This window comes from Callorhinchus milii, unplaced genomic scaffold (assembly GCF_018977255.1).
Source record: "Callorhinchus milii isolate IMCB2004 unplaced genomic scaffold, IMCB_Cmil_1.0 Scaffold18, whole genome shotgun sequence".
In the NCBI taxonomy this organism is placed as follows: domain Eukaryota; kingdom Metazoa; phylum Chordata; class Chondrichthyes; order Chimaeriformes; family Callorhinchidae; genus Callorhinchus; species Callorhinchus milii.
In genome coordinates, this window is record NW_024704759.1 from 3,082,612 (window position 1) to 3,106,791 (window position 24,180).

The 24,180-nt window shown below is 43.5% G+C and overlaps 1 protein-coding gene and 1 non-coding gene across 4 annotated transcripts in view; both read left to right on the forward strand.

The window, feature by feature from the left end:
- LOC103172120 (DNA (cytosine-5)-methyltransferase 3B) overlaps positions 1–24,180 on the forward strand; it is a 61,573-nt gene that overhangs the window by 12,896 nt on the left and 24,497 nt on the right. For 2 of the 3 annotated variants that reach the window (XM_007884928.2, XM_007884933.2), the window contains exons 2-6: positions 7,375–7,462; positions 14,852–14,948; positions 16,266–16,366; positions 18,758–18,892; positions 23,169–23,342. In XM_007884928.2, the coding sequence (XP_007883119.1) occupies positions 7,409–7,462; positions 14,852–14,948; positions 16,266–16,366; positions 18,758–18,892; positions 23,169–23,342 (561 nt within the window). In that variant the 5' untranslated portion in view covers positions 7,375–7,408. Of the gene's footprint in view, positions 1–7,331; positions 7,463–14,851; positions 14,949–16,265; positions 16,367–18,757; positions 18,893–23,168; positions 23,343–24,180 lie in introns of those variants that run through there. The other variant, XM_042341697.1, reaches the window with a different exon arrangement.
- On the forward strand, positions 18,311–18,384 carry trnam-cau. Its single transcript has one exon. It is a non-coding gene; the product is annotated as a tRNA-Met (tRNA).

Here is a 24,180-nt window from a genome sequence, read left to right on the forward strand (position 1 = left end):
CTCCAGCTTGTAGCAGTGGAGGCCAATAGAATATTTGCAATAGCGCAGTGACAGGCGGGAACGTTAAATGGTGCAAATGAGAAGGAATTCCACCTGGCTCTACATATACTGTTAATTTGCCTAACATTTATATAAAGGTTGCAAGATTTGGCAAGTTGCTGAATTCAGGCTTAACTTTGAAGTCGGGTTTTATATTCTTTCCTTAAAAAGTTTCTTTTAAAAGCTCACAGAAAGTGCGAGAGAGAGAGAGAGAGAGCGGAAACGGGCTTCAAAACGAAGGGAGGTAAAATCAAAGTAAATCAATCAAATGGTAAGAGTTTCCCAGATTCTGCACATCCCTGAAATGCTACATAAGTGAAAGTAAATTTGCCCCCAGGGATGGAATTTCTCCCCAGCCGCGTGCTAAGTAAGAGTGGTGTTTTCATGTCCAAAGTCAGAGCGCAGAATGGGGCCCACAGAGTCTTTGTTCTCTCCTATGACGGTGGTGGGGGGGGGGGGGAGGGTTGGCGGATCCTACATGTGAATGAAAGTTGGGAGGATAAAGGAATGTGGGCTGAAAGGTGCAATCATTTACAATTTGCGGTCACAAGCGCCTGGCAACAGGAGAGTGCACCCACAGACAAAATGGCCCAAATTTCAATTGAGCTGAACTGAAGAGGGGAACGAAGGAAGCAAAGGCGTTCATTTTCCCCCTTCTCTGTGATCCAGCGAAATGTCTCCATTCCTTGCGGGAAGCTTTGAGCAACGTGCTGTGTTGTGGCAGCAGAAGGGAGTCAGTGTCCAAGAAAGAGAGGAACCACTATGTAGGAAATATTTGGCTCCCCCTTTCAATCTATCTCTTCATGAAAGATTTATATTTAATGTCAAAGAAAGTGGTTAAAATTTGTTCTCAGTGCCTGACACAGGCAGAAACTCATTTGGTATCCAAATCCAGTGCCTTGGGACGTCCTCCCAATAGTGAGTGCAGCACCATTTGAAAAGAGAAGGGAGTTTCTCCCAGTATCCTGACTGCCAATCTCTCCGCCATTCGCTTCATGGCTGTAAATGCTTCTTTGAGACATCCTTGTGACATGAAAGGTGCTACTCTATACCAAACGCAAGGATTATTATGAAATTAACTGAAAAGAATTGCATTTTAAAACACTGTAAATCAGTTACACCCTAAAAGCTGTGAGAGTGCTGAAAAGGGAAGTGTAAACCGAGTGAGTCAATCATACAATTTCCCACCTTCCAAACCCTTCCACCAAAAAAACCCTTGCTGAATATTTCCCTTTTAAGGCAGCATATGACTCACTGTGGTGGGGGAACCACAGGTGCAACCAAGCCTGCGTTCTGTTCCATGTGTGCGCAATAGTGTCCTTGTAGCAACATTCCTGAGTCAGGCTCTGGCGCAAGATAGTGGATGGTGGGGGAGGTGGATCATGCTCTTTGACCAAAGTTGACGAAGCAGCAAGGCAAAGCTCAGGCTTATTTTTTTTAAAAAAAGAGAAAAGGTCTGTTTTGGCTCTCGAGTGTGCGTTTCAATACAGGAGTGAGCTAGACAGTGCTTCTTGTTCTTACCTGTATCAGTTTGTGAGTGAACGGTGATGCAGAACGAACTCCCCTCCTCAAATCATGTATTTCCCTTCCCCCGCCCACCACCCCATTTGCAACTCTCATTTGGTTTCATCGACAACAACAACTTGCATTTATATAGCGCCCTCCACACCGGGCTAAGTCTTAAGAGTGCTTAACAATGGCGGAGACTGAGGCAGAGCCAGGAGGAGGGGAAAGGTGACCATAGGCACAGTTGAAAAGGAAGGTCTTCAGGTGCGATCTGAAGATGGGGACGGAGGGGCTGGGGTGAAGGGGTTGAGGGAGGGAATTCCAGCATTTCGGGGCATAGTGGCTGAAGCATGGCCACTAATGGTGGAGCGGAGGATTTGGGGGATGCGGAGGAGACCGAACATGGTAGACAGCAGGTACTGCTGTGAGGAGAGAGGAGGTTAGAGAGATAGGGGGTTGCCAAGGAATGGACGGATTTAAACTCTAGATTGAGGATCTTCATGTTGATCCGCTCTGTGACAGGGAGCCTGTGGAGTTTGGGAAGGACTGGGGTAATCGGGGTACGGAGTTTGTAGCAGGTGAGAATGGTGGGTGGCGGAGTTTTGAATGAGCTGGATTTGTGAATAGTGAAGGAGGGGAGACCGGCGAGGATGGTGTTAGAGTAGTACAGTCAAGAGGTGACAAAGACATGGACACGGTTTGGCAGCTTTTGTGGTGAGGTATTGTCGGAGATGGGCAACGTGGCAGAGATGGAAGAAAGCGGTGCTGGTCAGGGACCAGCTGTGGAGGAGGAAGGATAAATGGGGATTGAACCTGACACCTTAGTCACAAGTAAAAGCGGTCAAAATACGCAGACGTTCCCAAGATTGCCCCACCATTAGTGATCGTCGGGCTTTCAGCTTTTCTGCCCCTATCTTCTGGAAATCCACCCCAAATCCCTCCGCCTCGACCCCTCCCTTGCCTCCTTCAAGGCCTGTCTCAAGACTTTCTTTGTCGGCCATGCTCCCACCCCCACTCCACCTATCCTCCAATCTTCTTGATTCCAATCCCCACCATGAGTGCAAACTGTCCAGCGCCTTCGGACGTCCTTCCGACATGAAAGGTGCTACATAAATTTAATTTGTTGTTATAATAATAATAATCCTTGCATTTGATATAGCGCTTTTCACGTCTTCGCGACGTCTCAAAGCACTTCACAGAATTGACTGTAAAGTGAATTGACCGTATATTTGTGGGCGAAACACGGCAGCTAATTGCGCATAGCAATGTCCCACAAACAGTCGTGGATTGAAAATGACCAATTTATTATTGTTTTGTTTTGGAGGGATTATTATTAGCGCTTGTTGAAGCCATTAATCAGTGTTGCACTTTTTTTCATGTCGGAGAGAGATGCTGTATTCAAAGTCAATTCACTTTACAGTATATTCTGTGAAGGGCTTTGAGATGTCTCGAGGATGTGATAAGGTGCTATATCAAATGCAAGGATTATTATTATTATCATAACTGATTATGAGGCCCTTTCATAAGGCAAATAGGGAGAAACTATTACCACAGGTTTGGTGGTCGGTAACTAGATTTAGGGTGGCTACCCAAAAAAAGTATACATTTATATAGCGCCCCTCACGGAGGATACCATCTCAGAGCGCTTGCTTCATTTCATGGCTGTTTGAGGGACATTGCTGTGCACAAATTGGCTGCTGCATTTGTCTGCAAAACACACAGGAGCTATGCATTGCAGTAAATCCTGTGAAGCGCTTTCAGGCGTCCTCCCACATGAAGGGAGCTATATCCAATGCAAGGTTATTCCTCTATTATTATCTCTCAAAGAGCTGCGACTGTAATTCTTTATGGCTCCATTTAGAGCAGTGATGGCAAAAGGAGAAACGTGAATGTTCCTGAAACAGACAAAAAAACAAATAGATGAGAACTGTATTTTGCCGATCCCTGTTAGCCACAATGCTCCACATTGGATTCCCCGTCGTGTAACAAGGAGCTCACTGTCTGGTGCTAACTTGTATCTGCACAGGGGTAAGTAAAGAGGTAGCCGAGGGGTATGATCCAAGAGCGTAGGAGATGCTTGGTAGGCAGAGGGGAGGCAAAAGCAGAAGAAAAGCATTGCTTAACACAAAAAAAACAAAGCCTTCGATTCTTTGCCTGCTCACAGTGCAACCGCTTAAACTTACTCACTTGCAGAGAGCCTAACACGGCACACAAAATGGGGGTCAAAATCGGTGTGTGTGGTTATGCGTTTGTGAGGGTGTAGTGTGCACGGGGTATAGTGTGCACGGCGTGGTGTGGGGGGAAGGGAGAGAGTGGGAAGAGGTTAAAATTTGCAGTGTTTCTTAAAGCATTCGTTAACTGATTTTAATGTTTCTTTGATCCTGATTTTATATGTGGGTGAGATATTATAGCATTTTGTGACAGATTTATATGCGATAATTACATTGTGGAATTTTGACCACGACTTGCTTTTGGTCTGAGCATGTTCCTTTGCATTTTTTGACCCCATTCCCATGATTAATAGTAACAACTACTAATAACCCTTTGCATTTGATGTAGTATTATTCTGTCAGGAAGACATCTCAAAGCACTTCAGAAGACCCACTGCAACACTGTATTTTGTAGGTGAACACAGCAGCCAATTTGTTCACAGCGATGTCCCACAAACAGCCATGTAGTGAATGACCCTGTCTTATTTGGGTTTTTGTTTGTCAACCAGGACATCAGGGGAAACTCCATTCTCTCTTAGCAGAGTCTCCAGGATCTTTAACATCTACTCGAATGAGCATAGATGGGACCTTGGTTTAGCCTCTAATCCACCACGGCCATGAAATGCTCCATGTCCAATGTAAGGACTAGAAGATTGTTGATGATGTCCACCAATGCTAATAATAATCCTTGCATTTAATGTAGCACCTTATCTTGCCCTTGAGACATCTCAAAGCGATTCACAGGATATACTATAAAGTGGATATTTTGTGGGCAATAGTTGTGAGGCCTTTGACTTCAGCACTCACCTCGTTATAACCTGCACAACAATTGGCTCCCTGGGACCCTTTGATAGCAAGGCTGCCTGGGTACTTGTGCTCGTCTCCAGACTCATTCACCCCCATCCCCCCCACAAACACACGCACGCCCACATTCACAGTGTCTGGCCTCATCTGCCTTGACCTTCCCCTCAGTGTGCGATAACCGATTTCAATGCCTCTGCCTTGCTCTTGCATCCCCATTGCAACAGAAAAAAACAGTGCCCGTGTTTCCGTGCCAGTTTGCTTTTTTTCTATGGCACCAATACTGCGCTGGTCTACCCTCACCCCCTGCCAATTGAATGGAACTAATTCAGATATAATACGTCTGCAGGCATCTTTGTCTGCAAGCTTGTGAGTTTTGGAGTTATAATAATAATAATCCTTGCATTTTAATTTAGCATCTTATCACGTCATCAAGATGTCACAAAGCGCTTCACAAGATACACTGTAAAGTGAATCGACTGTGTATTTTGTGGGCGAACACAAAGGGCGATTGTCATTCACTGATAGTGGAAGTCAATAAGCCTTAAAACTGGGTGATTGACAACATGGGGCCTAACTGAGCTAACAGAAGGAAACAAGCCCGAAAAAGGGGGAGTGTGGGTGGAGAGCACAGAATGTGGTGAAGCCAGGCAGGAAATCAACTGAAAGAACAACAAAGACCCCCACCACCCACCCAAAAAAGCTTTTAAAATAGAAATTGACTGCAAGGTACGTGTAAGATGAAGCACAAGGCTTGCTATGGAAATGCAAGATTGGTGGTAGAATAAGGCGATAGATTTTTAAAACCAAAAGCAAATGTTCGAACAAGAATGGCCAAAGGAAAGAAGAGAAAGGAATTAAAGAAAGATATGATGGAGGAAACTGCACACTGCCTATCTTTCTCCCCCCCACCCCATCTCCGGTTTAACAATGGCAGATCCTTTTGGCTCCCCCGGGATAATAGTGCGGACTAAACAGATTGGAGGAGCCCAGTTTGGCGAGAGGGGAAGAAGGAAAAGCAAACCCGATTTACCACTCTTTTTTCTTTAAACTTCAAACAAGATTATCTGCTGCAAAGCGTCTGATTTATGGCTCTGCTGTTGAATTATGTCTTGCATTTAACCTTTAGGTACTTTCAACTTCTCATCCTCCCTGGGCTCTCCGTCAGACTCACTGAACCAGTGCGCAACCTAGGCGTCTGGTTCAACCCCCAGCTGTCCTTCCTCCCCCACATCCGGTCCCTGACCAGGACCATCTCTACCTCCGCCACATTGCCCACGTCCGAACGTAGCTTTCCTCAAATACAGCCGAAACCCCGACAGCTAACTGTTCACTGCTTTGGGACGTCCTCCCAACGTGAAAGGCGCTCTATGAATGTAATTTTGTTGTTTTGGTTGCATGCATTTGTCACCTCCCGCTTGGATTACTCAACCACAATCCTCGCCAGTCTCCCCAGCTCCAGCATTCAGAGGATCCAACTCATTAAAAACTCTGCCGCCCACATACTGACCTGGACCAAACTTCGTACAGATATCTCACCAGTTCTGGCCCAGGCTCCACTGACTTCCCATCCACGAACGGATCAACTTCAAGATCCTCACTCTTGTGTTCAGATCCATTCACTCCCTGGCACCGCCCTACCTCTCCGACCTCCTCACTCCCCAATCTATCACCCGGTGCCTCTGCTCAACTGGCACCGACCTCGCACCCTCCACCCCAACATTGGAGGTTACGCTTTCAGCCACTACCCCAAAACTCTGGAACACACTCCCACAATCCCTCCGCCTTGCCCCCTCTCTCCCCTCTTTCAAGTCCCGGCTGAAAACTTTCCTCTTCGAACGTGCTTATGGCCACCTCCCCACTCCCCCTGGCTCGGAGTCAGGCTCCGCCACTGTTAAGCGCTCTGAGACGCTACCCTGCGTGGAGGGCGCTAAATAAGTGTAAATCATTCTCTTGTTGTTGAGGTTTTTGTAGATGATTTAGGTGTACCAATAGACTCATGTTATTTCTAAGATACACCTTGCATCAAAATTTCTCCCTGGACTGAGACTAGAGAGTGGATGAAATATGATTGCCCTACAGGAAAGTAGTGTTTCTTTACATTGATTTGAGTCAGGGTGGCAGAGGCAGGGTGAGGAGGCCAGAACATTGGGCTTCAATCTTAAGACACGATAGTTTTGCAGGCTAAGACAAACCTCAGGGTGCTTTCAAATGACAAATATTTTGGCAGTGCTATTATCTCTTTCTCGTGTGAGTGAATGAACAATAACAACTCAACATTTATATATCTCCCGTTCATGTAGGATAATGTCTCTGGTTGCTTCGCAATGACTGTGCTAAGAGGGGGTAGAGAATTACAGCTCACAAGACTTGCAAGGCCCAAAATTCCATGTAGTCTTAGCCTGTGAGACCATTTTGTCTTTCGATTGCTGACACCGAATGGAATTGCAGCACATTCTAACTTCAGCTTGAACTTGGAAGCCAAGGCGACAGTTTTGTTTTAGGAAACTGTGGAAATCGGTTTCCGAATGGTGACTGATTTGAAGGATGTTCCGCGGTTTCGAATCTCTTTGAGTTTTTGAGACAAAATGGTCGCTCAGAAATGTATAAAAGAGAAATATTTTCAGGCTTAACCCCCCCCCCCCCACACACACACACACCTTCCTCTAACCCCTCCAGCATGAACCAGATGGTAATTGAGGATCATATCAAGTACCTCATTCTTTACTTTAATGACGCATACGTTATGCTGAATATTTTTGAAAGTATATATTTTTTTTAAAAAGCAGTGTAACTAATGTTTGCGGCCTCAATGCAGGTTTTTTTCTGAAGAGGAAGAGAAGCAGAGAACAATGAAAACAAATGAATGCAGCTCGGGAGCGATCGGTAACATAAGCAAAGTGAAGGTAATCTCATCTTATTCACCTATCACTTTAGGATGGCAGTGACTCTGTATTTGCATAACTACTATTAATAATCCTTACATTTGATACAGCGCCTTTCACGTCGAGCCGATGAATACGTCATGAAAGCTCCTTACGAAAGAGATGTTTCTGCGTTTACAGGCTGCATCAAATATCAAATTATTATTAAATATCGATTGGATAGCTGCTGGAAGCAAGCACGTGCAGTTGTAACCAAACTCCAAGTTTGTGGAGTCCTGTGGCTTAGTGGTTAGCATGCTCGCAAGCAAGAGATCTGGGTCCAATTCCCAGGCAGGGCAAAATGTTGTCAAGTTTCCTTACTCCACATCCCTCTGTTTATCTAGCAGTAAATAGGAACCCAGTTGTTCATCGATTGCCGGATCGCTCTTCTGGGGGAGGTAATAATCCCTTCAAAAAAAAATAATAATAACTTGGTCACTCAATAATAATATACTGTTTGTCGGATGCTACTGTGTGCAATTAGCTGCTGCAATTCATCCAGAAAATATACAGTCAATTAACTTTACAGTATATTCTGTGAAGTGCCTTGAGACGTCTCAAAGACATGATAAGGTGCTATATCAAATGCAAGGATTATTATTATATATTATCAAACGAGAGTGGTGATATTATTAAATATCAATTGAATAGCTGGTTGAAGCAAGAACTCGCAATTATAAACAAGACAAACGTCTCGAAAGCTCTTGACAAGCAATTCCTGTCGCTGGGAAAAGTGGCTGTTTTTGGACTGGAACTTTCGGTACAGAAGAACTTTCTAAAGCAAGTTTGGGAACTGGGTATTGGTGGCTGTGGACAGAGTTGAATGCGCAGGCTTGCTGTATGTATCGCACCTCACGGATAGGGGATCGTGTCCTGACCTGCAAGGAGATTGGAACTGGATGGTTATGGAATGCACACACGCATTTCTTAGTCACCAACGTGAGTGACTTAAAAAGCAGTGGCCTCGCATATGGGGACACGTTTGCTGTTAGCACAGTAAAGGAGCCTGCCAGCTGTGGGGTTGGATGATTCGGGAACAACAGCAATGTTGCCTTTTCTTCTCCTCTTTTATCTGCATTTTATTGTCTGGTTTAAAAAGCCTGTAGGTATGTGTGTGTGTGCGTGCGTGAGATTTCCTTCCCTTCCCCGCCTCTTCTGTTTGATAAATTAACAGGTATTTCGTTTGATGGTGTGTTGGCCTGGCTCAGTCAGCAGCGCTCTCTCCTCTTGCGTCCCCATTTTTCGTGTACTTTTTCCAGCATAACTATACCAGACCGAGCAAGGATAATAGATAAAGGAAAGTCATACAGTAATCACTTCCAGCAGGTAAACAAGTTATATGAGTACAAGAGCTCAAAAACCATTAGAGAGGAAAAGACAACATCTAGCAAGGTTACAGAAGTCACAAGAGTACAATCATCAGCAAAATTTCACTTGAAAATAGAGCAGTACAAATGTTCAGTAATTTTCCATTACGCTTAGGCAAAATGTATAGTAATACAGCATAATGATCAACTTAACCTAATTTCATCAATCTACATTGTGAAAATTATTTAAAAAATATATATACATATTTAGTTGAGACGAGGCTTAGCAATGGCGTATAGGCATCATTCCAATTAGGAATCCCTGTTCTAGTGATTTGGAATATAAGTGTGATAATGTTTCTCAGTTCTCATACCATGTTTGTCCTTGTTCCCCCAAAACAACGGTGACAGGCACTGAATCCCACGCTAAGCAAAACCACAACTGAAGCAAAACAACTTAAGCAAAATTAAATTAAAAATTAACTCTTAAAATACCAACCTAAATTAAAATTCTTTGAATGTCACAATTCCCTTCCCCAGTCAGTGTAACGCACAAGTGGTCTCTATCTGGAGTCATGTACAGATGACGCATCTTCCTGCATTTTCTTCGCCGTTTCGGAATAGCAAAGAGCGAACTCGGGTTTTGACCAGCTTGAGTTCAATTCAGCAGTCCGGCAATCATGCTCCCATTACTGTCAAATGCTCTGGGACACTACCATCCGTGAGGGGCGCTATATAAATGCCAGTTGTGGTTGTTGTGAAGTTTGTGCGCTTTGCTCATCGCCTTACCCATTGGGTTTTGGCTTGCAGAGTTAGCAGAAGCTAAATGGGAAGAATTCACGTAGTCTTAGGCTCAAGAGGTTTTTTTTGGAAGAAGGAAACAATAATGCAAACTGATTGCTGTCCCTACAGAGTTATTGTGAGCATTCCCCACCCCCCCACTACTACATCGCTTGCACCACCACCACCACGAGTCAGTGACTGCACCCGGAGGTGTTAAATTACCTGCCTCTGACATGCGCTGACTTGATTTACAGCCGAAATCCACAGGACGGTTGCACCAGGCGTTTATACTAGACTGATGCGAATTATTCTGCCTCGCTGCCCCACACAAAGCCCAACAGAACAGTGGGGTCAGAATCTTTCAGTCGTTGCCTTGAATCTTTATGTAAAGCGACTCCCAGCTCCAGCCTCCTCCTGTCCGCTCCCTACACAAGCACTCAGCCTCTGCGTAAATACACTTTCTCAAGTTTCATTAATTTTTTTAAAGAAAAGAACGAAAAACATCAAACTGAATGCCTTTCTCACACTTGAGAGACGATTGAAGATAGATCTCCAGTGACCTTTAGTCCTTTGGCCTCATTATATATATTTTAGAAAAAAAAGCTTCCTTTCAAATAGGAGTCTTTGGGTGCAACAAGCAATGCAGTGAAAGCTGGGGATTGTAATTAATTGTGAAATGGCCTTTCTCCACAGCAAGGTTCTTTCTCTGTTCAGTCTGGTGTTTCCCAGGATGTGGAACAGTTATTTTGTTGCACTGAACACCACACAAAGAAGATTTTACCCACAAAATATACAGTCAATTCACTTTACAGTATATTCTGTGAAGCGCTTTGAGAGATCGCGATAATTTGGTAAGGCGGTATATCAAATGCAAGGATTATTATTATTATCTATGGAGCGATTCTGAGCCCTATACCAGGAATTGCTGTGAAGAGACAGTGTTTTGTAAGCAAGCACAGCAAGTCTCCAAAGCAGCCATAGAGAGAAAGAGAAAGCGTTTTTTTCCCAGTGTGTCTTTGCTATCGGGACTCTGCTGTTTATCAACAGGGAATGTTTCACAGCAAGTCTGTAGAGTACTGGTTAGCTCGCTCGCCTCGCAAGCGAGAGGAACCAGGTTTGATTCCCGGGCAGGGGCGAAACCCCAGGCAGGTTTCCTTACTCCACATGCCTCCGTTTATCTAGCAGTAAGTAGGGACCCGGTTGTTAGACCGGGTGTATCTAAATTTGGGTGTATCTTAATGTATCTATTTGCGGACGATACAAATCTAGGTGGGAAAGTAAGCTTTGAGGAGGACACAAGGAGGATGCAAAGGGATATAGACAGGTTAAGTGAGTGGGCAAGAAGGTGGCAGATGGAGTATAATGTGGGGAAGTGTGAAGTTATTCACCTAGGTAGAAAAAAATAGCAAAGCAGATTATTTTCTAGAGGGCGAAAGACTAAATCGTGTTAGTATTCGGAGGGATTTAGGTGTCCTTGTACACCAATCACAGAAAGTTAGTATGCAGGTGCAGCAAGCAATTAGGAAGGCTAATGGCATGTTAGCGTTTATTGCCAAGGGGTTAGAGTACAAGAGTAGGGAAGTCTTACTGCAATTGTATAGGGCTTTGGTGAGACCGCACCTGGAATATTATGTGCAGTTTTGGTCTCCTTATCTAAGAAAGGATATACTGGCCTTAGAGGGGGTGCAATGTAGGTTCACTATGTAGGTTCCCGGGATGAGGGGGTTAACCTATGAGGAGAGGCTGAGTAGACTAGGCCTATATTCTCTAGAATATAGAAGCATTAGAGATGAAACCTATAAGATTCTTAAGGGTCTTGACAGGGAAGATAATGTGAGACTGTTTCCCTTGGTTGGAGAATCTAAAACTAGGGGTCATAGTCTCAGGATTAAAGGTCAGACCTTTAGAATTGAGTTGAGAAAACATTTCTTCACTCAGAGAGTAGTCAATTTATGGAATTCTCTACCCCAGAAGGCTGTGGATGCTCAGTCATTGAACATATTCAAAACTGAGGTTGATAGATTTTTAAAAACTTAAGGGATATGGGGATAGGGTGGGTAAATGGAATTAGGTTAGAAGATCAGCCATGATCTTATTAAATAGAGGGGCAGGCTCGAGGGGCCGAATGGCCTACTCCTGTTCCTATTTCTTATGTTCTTAGACGATTGGCAGATCGCTTTCCGGGCATAATAATGCGGTCCCCAAAATGTGGTCACTCAATCCACGACTGTTTGTGGGACATAGCTGTGTGCAATTGGCTGCAGCAGTTCTCACACAAAGGAAACAGTCATTCCACTTTACAATATATTCTGTGAAGCACTTTGAGATGTCTCAACAATGTGATAAGGCACTATTATAAATGCAAGGATTATTATTATAAAGCAGGACAGAAGCTGTCAAACAGAGCTGTATGGAGGAGAGCTGAGATCTGTGATCAGCTGCTCCATCAGAATCCTTGATTTCACCAGACAAGTAGCAGCGAGGAGGTCAGGCAAGTGACAGGAGAAGAAGGGACAGAGAAGCACAGAGTGTAATGAGCAGTAAATGAGGATTAGGGAACGGGATCGGTAGGCATTGTGCTGACCAGTACTGATTAGAGGAGGACAGACAATCAGGTGTAAAGAGTCCTGTGTAATCAGGTGTTTCACAAACGTGTAGAAAAAAGAGTCACCCATGATTAACTGTATGAAATCGTCAGATATTTAATTCCCTTCTTTCTCAGCCCCCCCCACCCAGGCAAGAGTATTAAGACTTTAAAGTTGTGGCTGTTAGCTGTCTGTCACAGATCATATCCACTCCTGGGTATTCTACAGCATTGTCCGTCCTTTAACAACAACAACAACATTGTGCATTTATATAGCGCCCATCACACAGTGTAGCATCCCGGAGGGCTTAGCAGTGGCGGAGCACGATGCTGAGCCGGGGGGGAAGGAAGGGGTGACCCTAAGCATGGTCGAAAAGGAAGCTCTTCAGGCGCGACCCGAAGATGGGGAAGGAGGGGGCAAGACGAAGGGGTAGAGGGAGCATGTTGCAGAGTTTAGTTACTTGAACAAGTTTATTTAGATGAAGAAGAAGTTCTGCTCACTTGTGACTCGACAGCAAGTGGTCTGATGGGCTTCTCCAGTCGCTGAGTAAAGTGACCCGCAAGGCAAATGCTGTGACCATAAAGTACTGAAATCTACAAATTATTGTCTTAAAAAGTAAATGAACAACATCCAGTTAACTCCTTCGTTGACTCAGTAAGTAGCTCTGTTAACAGCCCTGCAGGGCGTTCCGAGTCCAGTCTGTAATCGCATATAAAAGGGACATTGGGGATAAATGCTTGAGGAACAATCTTTGTAAAGAGCAATCTCAATTGCCAGCTCTTATAGAACATTTCTCTCTTCAGCTGTACCTTTGCCCACCTTCCCCCTCCTCCTTCTCTCTTGGCACTTGAGTTTGTAAACTAGGCTGGCAGTCCTGAATGGCTAAGGGAGCTCTGTATTGTCAGAGGTGCTACCTTTCATCAAGTGGTTGTTAAGTCCTGGCCAAACCACCCCCAGCCCCCTGATAAAATTGGTTGTTCACTTCATGGCTGAATGTGGGATATATTTGTTTTCAATAATATCTGGTTTGTTAGATTCCTGTTTTATCTGTGTGTGCTTGTGAATCCCAGATTATTGTGTTGTCACTTTTACAGTTGATGTTCATACCAGTTGGTCTTTACATCAATATCAAAGTGTTTACTTTGCAGTCCTGTAGCTCAGTGGTTAGGTCACTCATTTCACAAGCGAGATGACCTGGGTTTGATTCATGGCAGGGGAAACCTTAGGCAGGTGTCTTTACTCCACACACCTCTGTTTACATAGCAGAAGTAAGTTAGTTGATTGGTGGATGGCTTTTCTGGGGTTAATAACCCCTTCAAAAAAAATTGATGATAATAATTGGTCACGAATCCACGACTGTTTGTGGGACACTCCTGTGTGCAATTTGCTGCCGCGTTTCGCCCACAAAATATAGTCAATTCACTTTACAGTGTATTCTGTGAAGTGCTTTGAGATGTCTTAAACCTGTGATAAGGTGCTATATCAAATGCAAGGATTATTATTATTATTTACAGATTGTCCAGCGAATATATTTAGCTACATTATTTTGTCGAATCAGATATTCTGATTGTGTTGGGGCAGGACATGTTGACAATACATAGTCTACTATTTGTGGTATTTCATGACATATTCAGCATTTTGGAACAGTGTTTCTCCTTAAGATCTTATTTTCATAATAATGGGTAGTAATAGCTTATTCTTGTGCTGATATTATGAGAGCTTCTCTTTAGGCTTTCAGATCCCTGTAAGTCAACCAGTTATAGCTTCGATTCATATCTAGACTTTGTTCTTTCATTTCTCTTGGAAATTAACAATGCCCTGATTTTCTTCTCTCATTCACTTTTTCTACAAGATATAATTTTCATCCACAAAATATACAGTCAATTCACTTTGCAATATGTTCTGTGAAGCGCTTTGAGACATCACAAAGACGTGATAAGGCGCTATATTAAATGCAAGAATTATTATTATTTTCTTTTAAGGACAATTTTCATCATTGTTATTATTAAGTAGATCCCATGATAGTATTCAAAAAGAGAAGGGAATTTCTCCTCATGTCCCGTCTCAACAAATCCTCCAGATTAATTGGCCACTCGCCTCATCGCAGTTTGTGAGGCCCAATTTACACAAGCGTTTGCTTTGGCTTTCCACAAAGATTCACTGTGCCTCGACAGTAATTACTTTAAGAAGGAAGCACTTCAAGATATTTTGATGGGATAAGGTGCTTTTTTAAAAAAAGAATTATGTTCTGTTCAGCTCCATGTGGTGTTTCCTCCCAAGTACTGATCATAAAGTTCAAAGCATGATCGGAGCCAAAGGCGCCCGGCAGCAAATAATGTTGTTACCAGCGGGGACCAAAGTGAGAGTTTTTTTTAATGGTTCAAACTTAATTGTTCAGCTCTAGGGCCCAGTGTTGGCAACCAGGTGTTGCTTGTTTTGATTTTAAGATTTATGTGAGTCGCTAGTGATCCCTGAGGGAAGAGAATCCCTGATTTAAACCATAAATTTTAATCTGTCCCTTTGCGGTTGTTTGTGGGTCGGTCGTTGCTGTGGGTAAACTGGGTGCTGTGTTAGTCTGTACAAAAATACACGGGGCCAGTCAAAATCCTGCGAAATGCTTTGAGACGTCTCGATGATGTGACGAGGCGCTGCGGCAAAGGCGAGGATTATTACCTGACTTGCATCTCCCTCCACAGCCTTTACTGAATGGAGAGTCTGATCAATGGGAACAGGCGACACCACCTACCCCACAGAGTCCAAATACGAACCAGAGCGAGAGTGAGAGCCCAGCAGGTAAGAGCTCCAGCGAATGTGAACTTTGATGTGCTTTGTGAAACTTTGGGTCTGAAATTCCACCTGGTCTTACCATTCTTGCCGTAAAATTTCAGGTGGTGTGGAATTTTTGGAAAAGTCCTTAATTTGGAAGTGTCTTTTTTGTTTTCTATCTCGCAGTTCTTAAAAAGAAACCGTGGTCCACATTAAGACTATTGAAAGATTTTCCACAATTCCGCACCACCTTAATAAGACTGAGGTGAATGGATTTGCGTAGGAATGGGAGAGAATACTACCGCTGACTGCTTTAATTGACTTGAGGCCCCCCTTTTTTTTTATCCCAGTATAAAACCTGCTGGATCTTTTCATTAGTAGATGGAATTGGCAGCAAATTAAATGATTAAAATGAAACAAAAATTAAATAATTTTCAATTTCAAGAGTAATCTCCACTGAGGCTTTGCAAATGCCACAAAATCGAGGGAAGAACAGTGACATTTTCTAATCCATTAGGAATTTCACCACTGCAGCACTTCCAAAGTGTTTACTAACCAATCTGTGTGCTGGTTCATTGTTTGTACTCCTGTTGACTCAGTATCCTAATCCCAGAAGAATTTGTTTTATTTTGTGTGAGGAAAGAGAGGTAGAAGGACATATTTTGTTTCCCCCATGAAATATTCAGTCAGTTCACTTTACAGTATATTCTGTGAAGCTCGTTGAGACATCTAGAAGACGTGATAAGGCGCTTTATCAAATGCAAGGAATATTATTATTATATGCACGTGAGGGAGAAGGGAATAGAAGCATATAACTGGAAGTAAGAAATGGGTGGGAGACTCATGCAGGCTTGATGGGTTGAATGGTCCTGTTTCCGTGATATAGATTCTATGTAAATCTATAGAGAAAATGGTTCGAAAAATAACCTGAAATATTTCCTCTACTTCACCATTGGATGGGATTAAGTCATTGTTTTATATCTTGTCCTCTATTTCAGTCATTGAGGCTATTACTGAGACAGAGTAGTACAGGCATGGACTTGATTGGCAGGACAATTACATGGGTGGTAATTTCGGGATGAGCGACAAAGCTAATTTTGAGCTTCTTATGATCCAGGCTGTAAAATGTGTACTGTGACATATTTGCTGTGATTTCAACTTTCCCTCAACATTGGCCTTATCCACAGTTCAACTCTTGGGTGAACATTTCATAGAAGGGTTTTCCTCCAAATAAGAACTTACAACAATCTCTCTCCCTCTTTTCTACAAAAATGCAGTCGCTACACTCTGCAGTACATCCGATGTATATGGATTATTCATTGATTTACTTATTTTCACTCACAGACTCTGACATGGAGGTTATGTTGAATGACAATGAGGAGATCAGGAACGGTCCTGCTGGAAGGCTGAAGAGTAAACTGAGGTGCCAGGCTGGCTCTGATGAGGTGAGGTGTCTCTGCGTTAAGTGTGACTTGAACATGGGACTTGAACCCACAACCAAACACAGAGGCAAGCTGACCGATCCAAGCTGAAATATTCCTAAAATGTGTCAGCCTGGTTCAGTTGGTAACACTCTTGCCTCGCAAGTCACAAGGTTGTGGGTTCAAGCTCCACGTCGGGACTTTGAACTCATAATCTAAGGTGACAAACCAGTGCAGTGATGGTGAGAGCACTGCTTTTCGGAGGTGCAATCCTTCGGACGACTTTAAACTGATACCCTGTTCTACCTGTTCAGGTGGATGTTAAACATCCTGTGACACTGTTCGAAAAGTTAAGGGAGTTAACTCCCCCACCTCCCCTGGTGTCCTAGCCAACAATCCTCCAAATAAAATGTGATCACACACTTTGTAATAATAATAATCCTTGCATTTTGATTTTTTTTATTTATTATTTGATATTTGTGGCTGTTTATGTGAGATTGCTGTGCATAAATTGGCTGGCGTGTTTCCTACAAAATACACAGTCACTACACTTTATCCTGTAAAGCACTTTGAAAAATACGTCTCCCGACATGAAAGGTGCTGATTGTAACGTATAGATTCTTACATCCAACACAGATGCGTAGATGGAGCAACATGTAAAGGTTCAGTCTATTATTGCAAGAGAAGGGCTCGCAGTATGAATTAAGTTTCACTTTTATCGCCCACAAAACAGCGATGAGCCGAATATGTGTTTTGTTGCAAAACGAGTATTCCAAGGGGATGCCCCAAGACGTTAGGCAGTTATGCTGGTGTTGAATGACGCTGCATGTTTGTAGTTTTCCCAATGAACTTACCGGTATGAAATCTAAGCGTGACAAAATCAACACCTTGTTATTCCAAACTTGTGAGGACAGGCAAAGCAGCTCCAATCAGAGAATTTCATCACGGATTGAGTTCCTCGAATAACTATGATGGCGCTTCTAATTGAGGCTCAGAGGGGAAAAGTCTCAACTTTCAGCAAATGCACTATATGGAATCTTTTAATATTTCTTCTGCACGACCGGTGCAAAGGTATTTGTGGCGCTGGCTGAGGAAGTCCAATTTGGACTACAGATGGTGCAGATGTGGTGGTTGCTGGAACAAGGGATTGCAGATGTTTCTGAGCTGGCCTCTTGAGCCAAGAATCTAGCAGCGCTCTGGGATACTGGCTAGAGGTGGAGTACTTCAGGCGTATCGTGGATCAAAGCTCTGGGTATTTTTTTTGAAGGCTCCCTCGCTTTGATCTGAGTCGGCTGCTGAGAGCCCCAAAACACGGTTGATATTCAGTCTACTGTGGAGGAGAGTAGTGAAAGCACAGCGTTGACTATCAGCCATAGAATAAGCTGGAGAGATGAGACCTTACAGGAGATAAGGTCCTGTATATAGCTGTTCAGGTGGTGAATGCTTAAAGATCCCTAACAAGCTACTCAGAAGCAGAAGGGAATTTCTCCTGGTGTTCTGGCTAACAGATAAGTATTGGTCAGTCAACTCAGATGTTTATGGGGACATTGCTGCACACAAATTGGCTGCCTACAGAATACGCAGTCACAACAATAATAATAATAATAATCCTTGATATAGTTTGATATAGCGTGTTATCGCATGGTTGAGATGTCTGAAAGCACTTCACAGAATACACTGTAAAGTGGATTCACTGTGTATAATAATCTTTGTATTTGATATAGCGCCTTATCACATCTTTAAGATGTCTCAAAGCGCTACACAGAACATACTGTCAAGTGTAGCGACTGTATATTTTGTGGGCGAATCATTGTTTTAAAGTATAGTGTATGTATTTTGTGGGCATACACTACACTTTACAATAATATCCTAAGATGCACTTTGAGACAATTTGACGGCATGGTAGGGCAAGGTATGTCAAATGCAATGGGTTGTTAATTTATTGTGGCCAGTTCTGGCACATTGTGGAGTCCTGTAGCTCAGTGGTTAGAGCGCTCGCCTCATAAGCGAGAGAACCTGGGTTCGATTCCCAGGCAGAGCGAATTTCCTTACACCACACACATGACTCTGTTTACCGAGCAGTAACTAGGAGCTCGCTTGTTAGTCGGTTGGCAGATCGCTTTCCGGGGATAATGATCTCTCCAAAAAAATAATAACTTGGCCACTTCACTCCACAATTGTTTGTGAGACACTGCTGTGCGCAATTGGCTGCTGTGTTTTGCCCACAAAATACACAGTCAATTCACTTCACAATGTATTCTGTGAAGCGCTTTGAGATACCTCGACAATGTGATAAGGCGCTATATCAAATGCAAGGATTATTATTATATTATATGATGTGCCTATGACTAAGTGGCACACCATTCAGATTTAAGCTGCCCGACCCGTTATCTAACGCTCGTATGTTGCCCACAGGCAAAACGCCGAGGAGTATCCGGCTGGGAGAGCAGTCTGCGACAGAGACCAACACCACGTATCATTTTCCAGGCAGGAATTTCCTTTCATCACAAAAAAAAGAAAGAAGATAACAATATGAAACCCAAAAAGGAGGTGAACAATTTATTGCTGGCGTTCTCAACATTTAACATAGCCTAAATTGATCCTCCGCTCAGACACTTCCTCATTGAAACTGGATTTCCATAGTGACTATCCAACGTTTGGAGGTGTGAGAGGTGGGGGGCAGGGGGATGAAACATCATTTTGTTTTGGAGCTGAAACTTGTCCCCAAGGTGACGTGCTTGGCAAAGGAATGTTGGAATTGAGTCAACAATCTGTGGCGGTCTTGGGAGTTTGGTTCTTGGGGCTAAGTGGGGTCTGCGATAACGGACCAGCCAAGCCTGGCTCATCGGCAGGATTTGGAAGAACACAAAATTATTCTGGGAGCAGGGACTGGTACCCTCTGGAATTAAGTAAACAGGATGTGTCCCTCCAGAGATATTCCATTCCCTTTCCACATGTAGTTGGCAAACATATTTGCAACTCTAAAGCATGTGTATAGGTTTCTGCACGTCAGACACCCAACTGACTGACCCTGCATGAATTTCACAACCCTTTCCCCCAATTCAGCACCTTCTTGCATTTTAGGGTAGAATTGTCTCTCAGGCTAAGACAAGGTGTAATTTCAAACCTGGTGTCAGCTGTAGTTGTTTCAGGCTGCTTCAGGTCTATAGCAAAATGAAAACAGAAGTCGCTGGGAACACTCAGCAGGCCAGGCAGCATCTATGGAGAGAGAGGAAAGTGAGTTAACGGTTCAGGTTGATGACCTTTTGTTCCTCACTTCATAGATGCTGCTTGACTTTGTGAGTGTTCCCAGCGACTTTTGTCTTTATTTCAGATTTGCAGCATCTGTGGTATTTTGCCTCATGTCTATAGTTACTGGTGGGCTTCGCTGATTTAATTATGAAGCATTCGAGGACTTCATAACCATCAGTACGCACGAACAGTTCACTAGGTTCTTGAAATCCTCTTGCCGATCAGTTGAGAAGTAAAACTCCGTACCCACATCTCATCAGTTCTGGCCCAGGCTCCACTGGCTCCCCATCACTGAACAGATCGACTTCAGGACCCTCACACTTGTGTTCAAATCCATTCACTTCCTGGCACCTCCCTACCTCTTGTCCCTCGCACCCTCCGCCCCACCATCGGAGGTCACGTTCAGCCACTATGCCCCAAAACTCTGGAACACTCTCACTCAATCCGTCTGCCTTGCCCCCTCTCTCCCTTCTTTCAAGTCCTGCCTGAAAACTTTCCTCTTCGACCGTGCTTACAGCCACCTCCCCCGCCCCTGGCTCAGAGTCAGGCTCCGCCACTGTTAAGTGCTCTGAGACGCTACCCTGCGTGGAGGGCACTATATAAGTGCAAGTTGTTGTTGAAACAGAGGTCCTGTGTGTGCCGGTTTAGCTTAGACGCTAAAGATGCCGTGACACTACTCGAGAAGATAGTTTCTCCCAGTGGCTGTTTGCGGGGACGTTGCTGTGCTCAAATTGGCTGCTGCGTTCACCTGCAAAATACACGGTCACTGCACTTCACAGTGAATCCTGACATTTTCTGACATGAAAGGCACGATAACACAATGCAAGGATTTATTATTATATTATTATTTTCTACACCTAGTCATTACTTTAGCATTCCAATATTTTGGAGCGGAAATAAGGGGCCCAACTTTGACTTTTTCTGTGCCATTGAAGCCAGGTTTGTGGTTCGGTGATGGGTTCTGAGTGTGGTTACTGTGACTTATTTGTTTTTAAAAAAAGTAAGCACTCGCTTCTAGGCTATGATATGTTGAACGGTGCGCAAGAGATTTAATCTGCACTTCCTGGTGCAATAATGCTAATCCAGATAAAAAGGATGTAACTTTTGCAATGGCTGTAAATAAACAAACAAGAAATAAAGGTTCCTTGCATTTGATACAGTCCCTTATCTTGCCGGGAGGATGTCTCCAAGCGTTTTGCAGGGTTTACTGTAAAGTGCAGTGACCAGGCGTTTTGCAGGTGAACACGGCAGCCAGTTTGCGCACAGCAATGTCCACCAACCAGCCGTGAAGTGAATGACCAAATTTATTTGCTGGGGGGATGAATTTCTGGCCTGTATGCCGGGAGATACTCCCTTCTCTTTTCGAATAGTGCCACAAGATCTTTAACGTCCAGCTAGGAACAGGCAGACAGCACCTCCAACAAAGCAGCATACCCTCAGCGCTACACTGAGGTGTCAGCCCTGACTTGTGAGCTCAGAGTCCCTGATGTCAGGACTTGAATCCAACAGTTTTCTATAGGCGTTTGCCTGGCTATCAACTTATCAACTTAGCCAGGCAAACGCCTATAGGTAATAATCAGCTACGTTTATTGTAGGGTATCAATTAACAAAGAATAGGTTTCACCTTACCGTAAGCAACACTGCGCATTATTTGGCCTGTCGCTGCCTTTAATTTATACACAGTGAACGTTACACACCTGTTAAAGTGGTTGACTGGTGTGACTTAAACTCACAAGGAAAGGCTATTGAAGTAAATCAGAAATGAAATGCTTTGGATGAAGGTATGTGTAAATTCTCTAGCCCCCTTCCACCCAAGAATCTATCAGCGCTTGTTGTAATTCAAAGGAACCGGGTGATGTGCAGTGACTTGCCTTCGAGCAAATACTTTTGGTTGCACCAAGGCAGCAGAACAAGAGAGCACAGGTTTAGTGTTGCAAAAAGGCAATTTCAGGACAGACAACAGGAAGTATTTTGTTACTTAGAGGGTAATTCATTAACAACTGGTACAGGAAAATGTGGTTGAGGGCAGAATACTGGGATTCAGTTTATGTGTGTGTGTATGTGTGTGTGTATATATATATATATATATATATATTTAATTCCGGTGAAATCAAACGGACCAAAGGATTTTCTTCATCTGATTCCGATCTTGTGAACAAACGGAAACATGGCAAGTCATTATTGGCCAGGAGCATTAGGTGTTGACTTACAGAAAAGGAAAATTCAGGCATGGCACGAAAACAAGTCAAATCTACATGGTGCAAACACATGCTGTCTTCTACCATTAGCAATTTTAATTATGGAGGCATGGAGTTCGTACTGTGTTGGTTAGTCCACTCACCTTACAAATGAGAGAACCCAGGGTCAATTCCTGGGCAGAGCGAAACCTTAGGCAAGTTTCTTTATTCCACAAGCCGCTGTTTACCTGATAGTAAGTAGGAATCCGGTTGTTAGTCGGTTGGCAGTTTGCTTGATTCTGTATGGCATAGGCAAGCACGGCAGCCAGTTTGTGCACAGCAAAGTCCTATGAAGTGAACAACTTTTTTTTATTTTGGGGGGATGTTCAGCCAGGACACCAGGAGAGGAGAAAAAAAATTCTTAAGCAGTGACCTGGGATCTTTCATGTCCATCCAAACAGCAGAGACGGGACCAGAGTATAACATCTCGGCAATCCCAGTCCTAACCGTGAAAGTGGATCTCAAAACACACAATGTTTGAAATCAGAGGCCCAGGAATTCCACCTTGGTTGTCGTCCATAAGAACAATTTGTCCTAAAATAATTATAATCCTTGCATTTGATATAGCGCCTTAATCACGTCTTCAAGAAGTCTCAAAGCGCTTCACAGAATATACTTCAAGTGAATTGACTGTATATTTTACGGGCAAAACGCAGCAACCAATTACACACAGCAGTGTCCTATAAACACTCGTGGATTGAGTGACCAAATCATTCTTTTTTTAATTTTCAATATGGAGCATGATTTTGGAATTAGAAAGATGTTTTTCTTGTAGTTGTTGAAAGGAAACCAGCATCCGAATTAAGTCCGAATGCACTAATTTGAGTAAAGTAAAGAATTGGCAAGAAAAACTTCATCTCTGTTTAAGCTTGTTTTTACGTTTGATGATCATTTTTCGACACTACAGGGTTAGTACGTTAGTTACTTAGTGACAAGAAAAAGAAATTATTAACCAACCAAACGTTATCATATTTCTCCAGCGGTCAATGACACTCAGTGGGCAGCACTCTCTGACCTCTTGCGTGAGAAAGTTGTGGGACGATGCTGCGCGCAAATTAGCTGCCGCGTTTGCCTACAAATTAGACAGTCACTATGCTTTACAGTAAATCCTGTGAAGCACTTTGAGACGTCTCGTCAAATTGTATCAAATGCAAGGTTGGCTTTCTTCAACGCTTTGGTATCCACTAGGCCTTCGTGGGTGACAACGGGAGAGAAGTGTAATTGGAGTATTGGATGGATGGGAGGGATTTTCCTGGAGTAAACTTACCCCTGGGCCTGTTTTCCACTCTTTCCTTCCTTTCCTATCTCTGCTATAATATCTGTGCCTTTCTCCTCAGCTGTCCCGGATGCCAAGGGAAGTCCCTGCCAAGTCACTTGTTGAAGGAAATTCTATCATAGACCTCACTATGGAGCCTTTGGAGAGCAATACAAAAACTCTGAACAAGACAGAGGAGTTGGTTTGTGAAAACAAGGTTGTGAAGGGCACAGAAGTAGTTCTGCTGCAGTACCAGGTAACATTCCATTCAAGTGTTTAATTCATGAAATGGCGGGTTAGTAGAGTCATTTTTTTTTACCCAGAGAGTCGTTACGATCTGGAATACACTGCCTGAAAAGGTGGTGGAAACAGATTCGATAGTAGCTTTCAAAAGGCAATTGGATAGCTGCTTGAAAAGGAAAAAAATTGCAGGGCTATGGGGTAAGAGTGGGGGACTCATTGGATGGCTCTTTCAAAGAGCTGCCACAGGCACGATGGGCCGAATGGCCTCCTTCCTTGCTGTAAGACTCCATGCTTCTATGATGGAGTAAATCTAGAACCAGATGTAATTTCACCATCCTTAGATTGGTTTTCATTCTGTTCAGATGTTGTGTTTTTTTCTTGATTCTGAAGAGGGTTAACATCCACTCCGAAAGCCAAATGTAATGAACCTGAAAAATGATGTCCGTAAATTGGAAGGAAGAAAGCAAGCGACAGCATGTAGCATGGGCGTCCTGCCTGTTACCACGTAACCCATGCAGAGTTAGTTCCACGCTTGTGTGTTTGAGGACTTTCACTCGTTATCTGATATGGGGGTCCTCGAGATGTATGATATTAAAAGGCTCTAATGAGCTTGAAGCTCAGAGTCTGATTCAGCCATGTCTTTGTGAATGCACTGAGTCCTTATCCTACATGAAGGGCGTTATATGATTACAAGTTGTTGTTAGTTCGGCATCAATTTTAGACCAGTATCTAGCTGCTCTGCAATTTCCCCCTCTCTTTCACCTCACCCCCCAAAAAAAAAGTCTGTGTTTTTCTCTATCTCTGTCTTCTCGCTGTGTCTGTGTGTCCCTCTCTCTCTGTAATCCTGAACT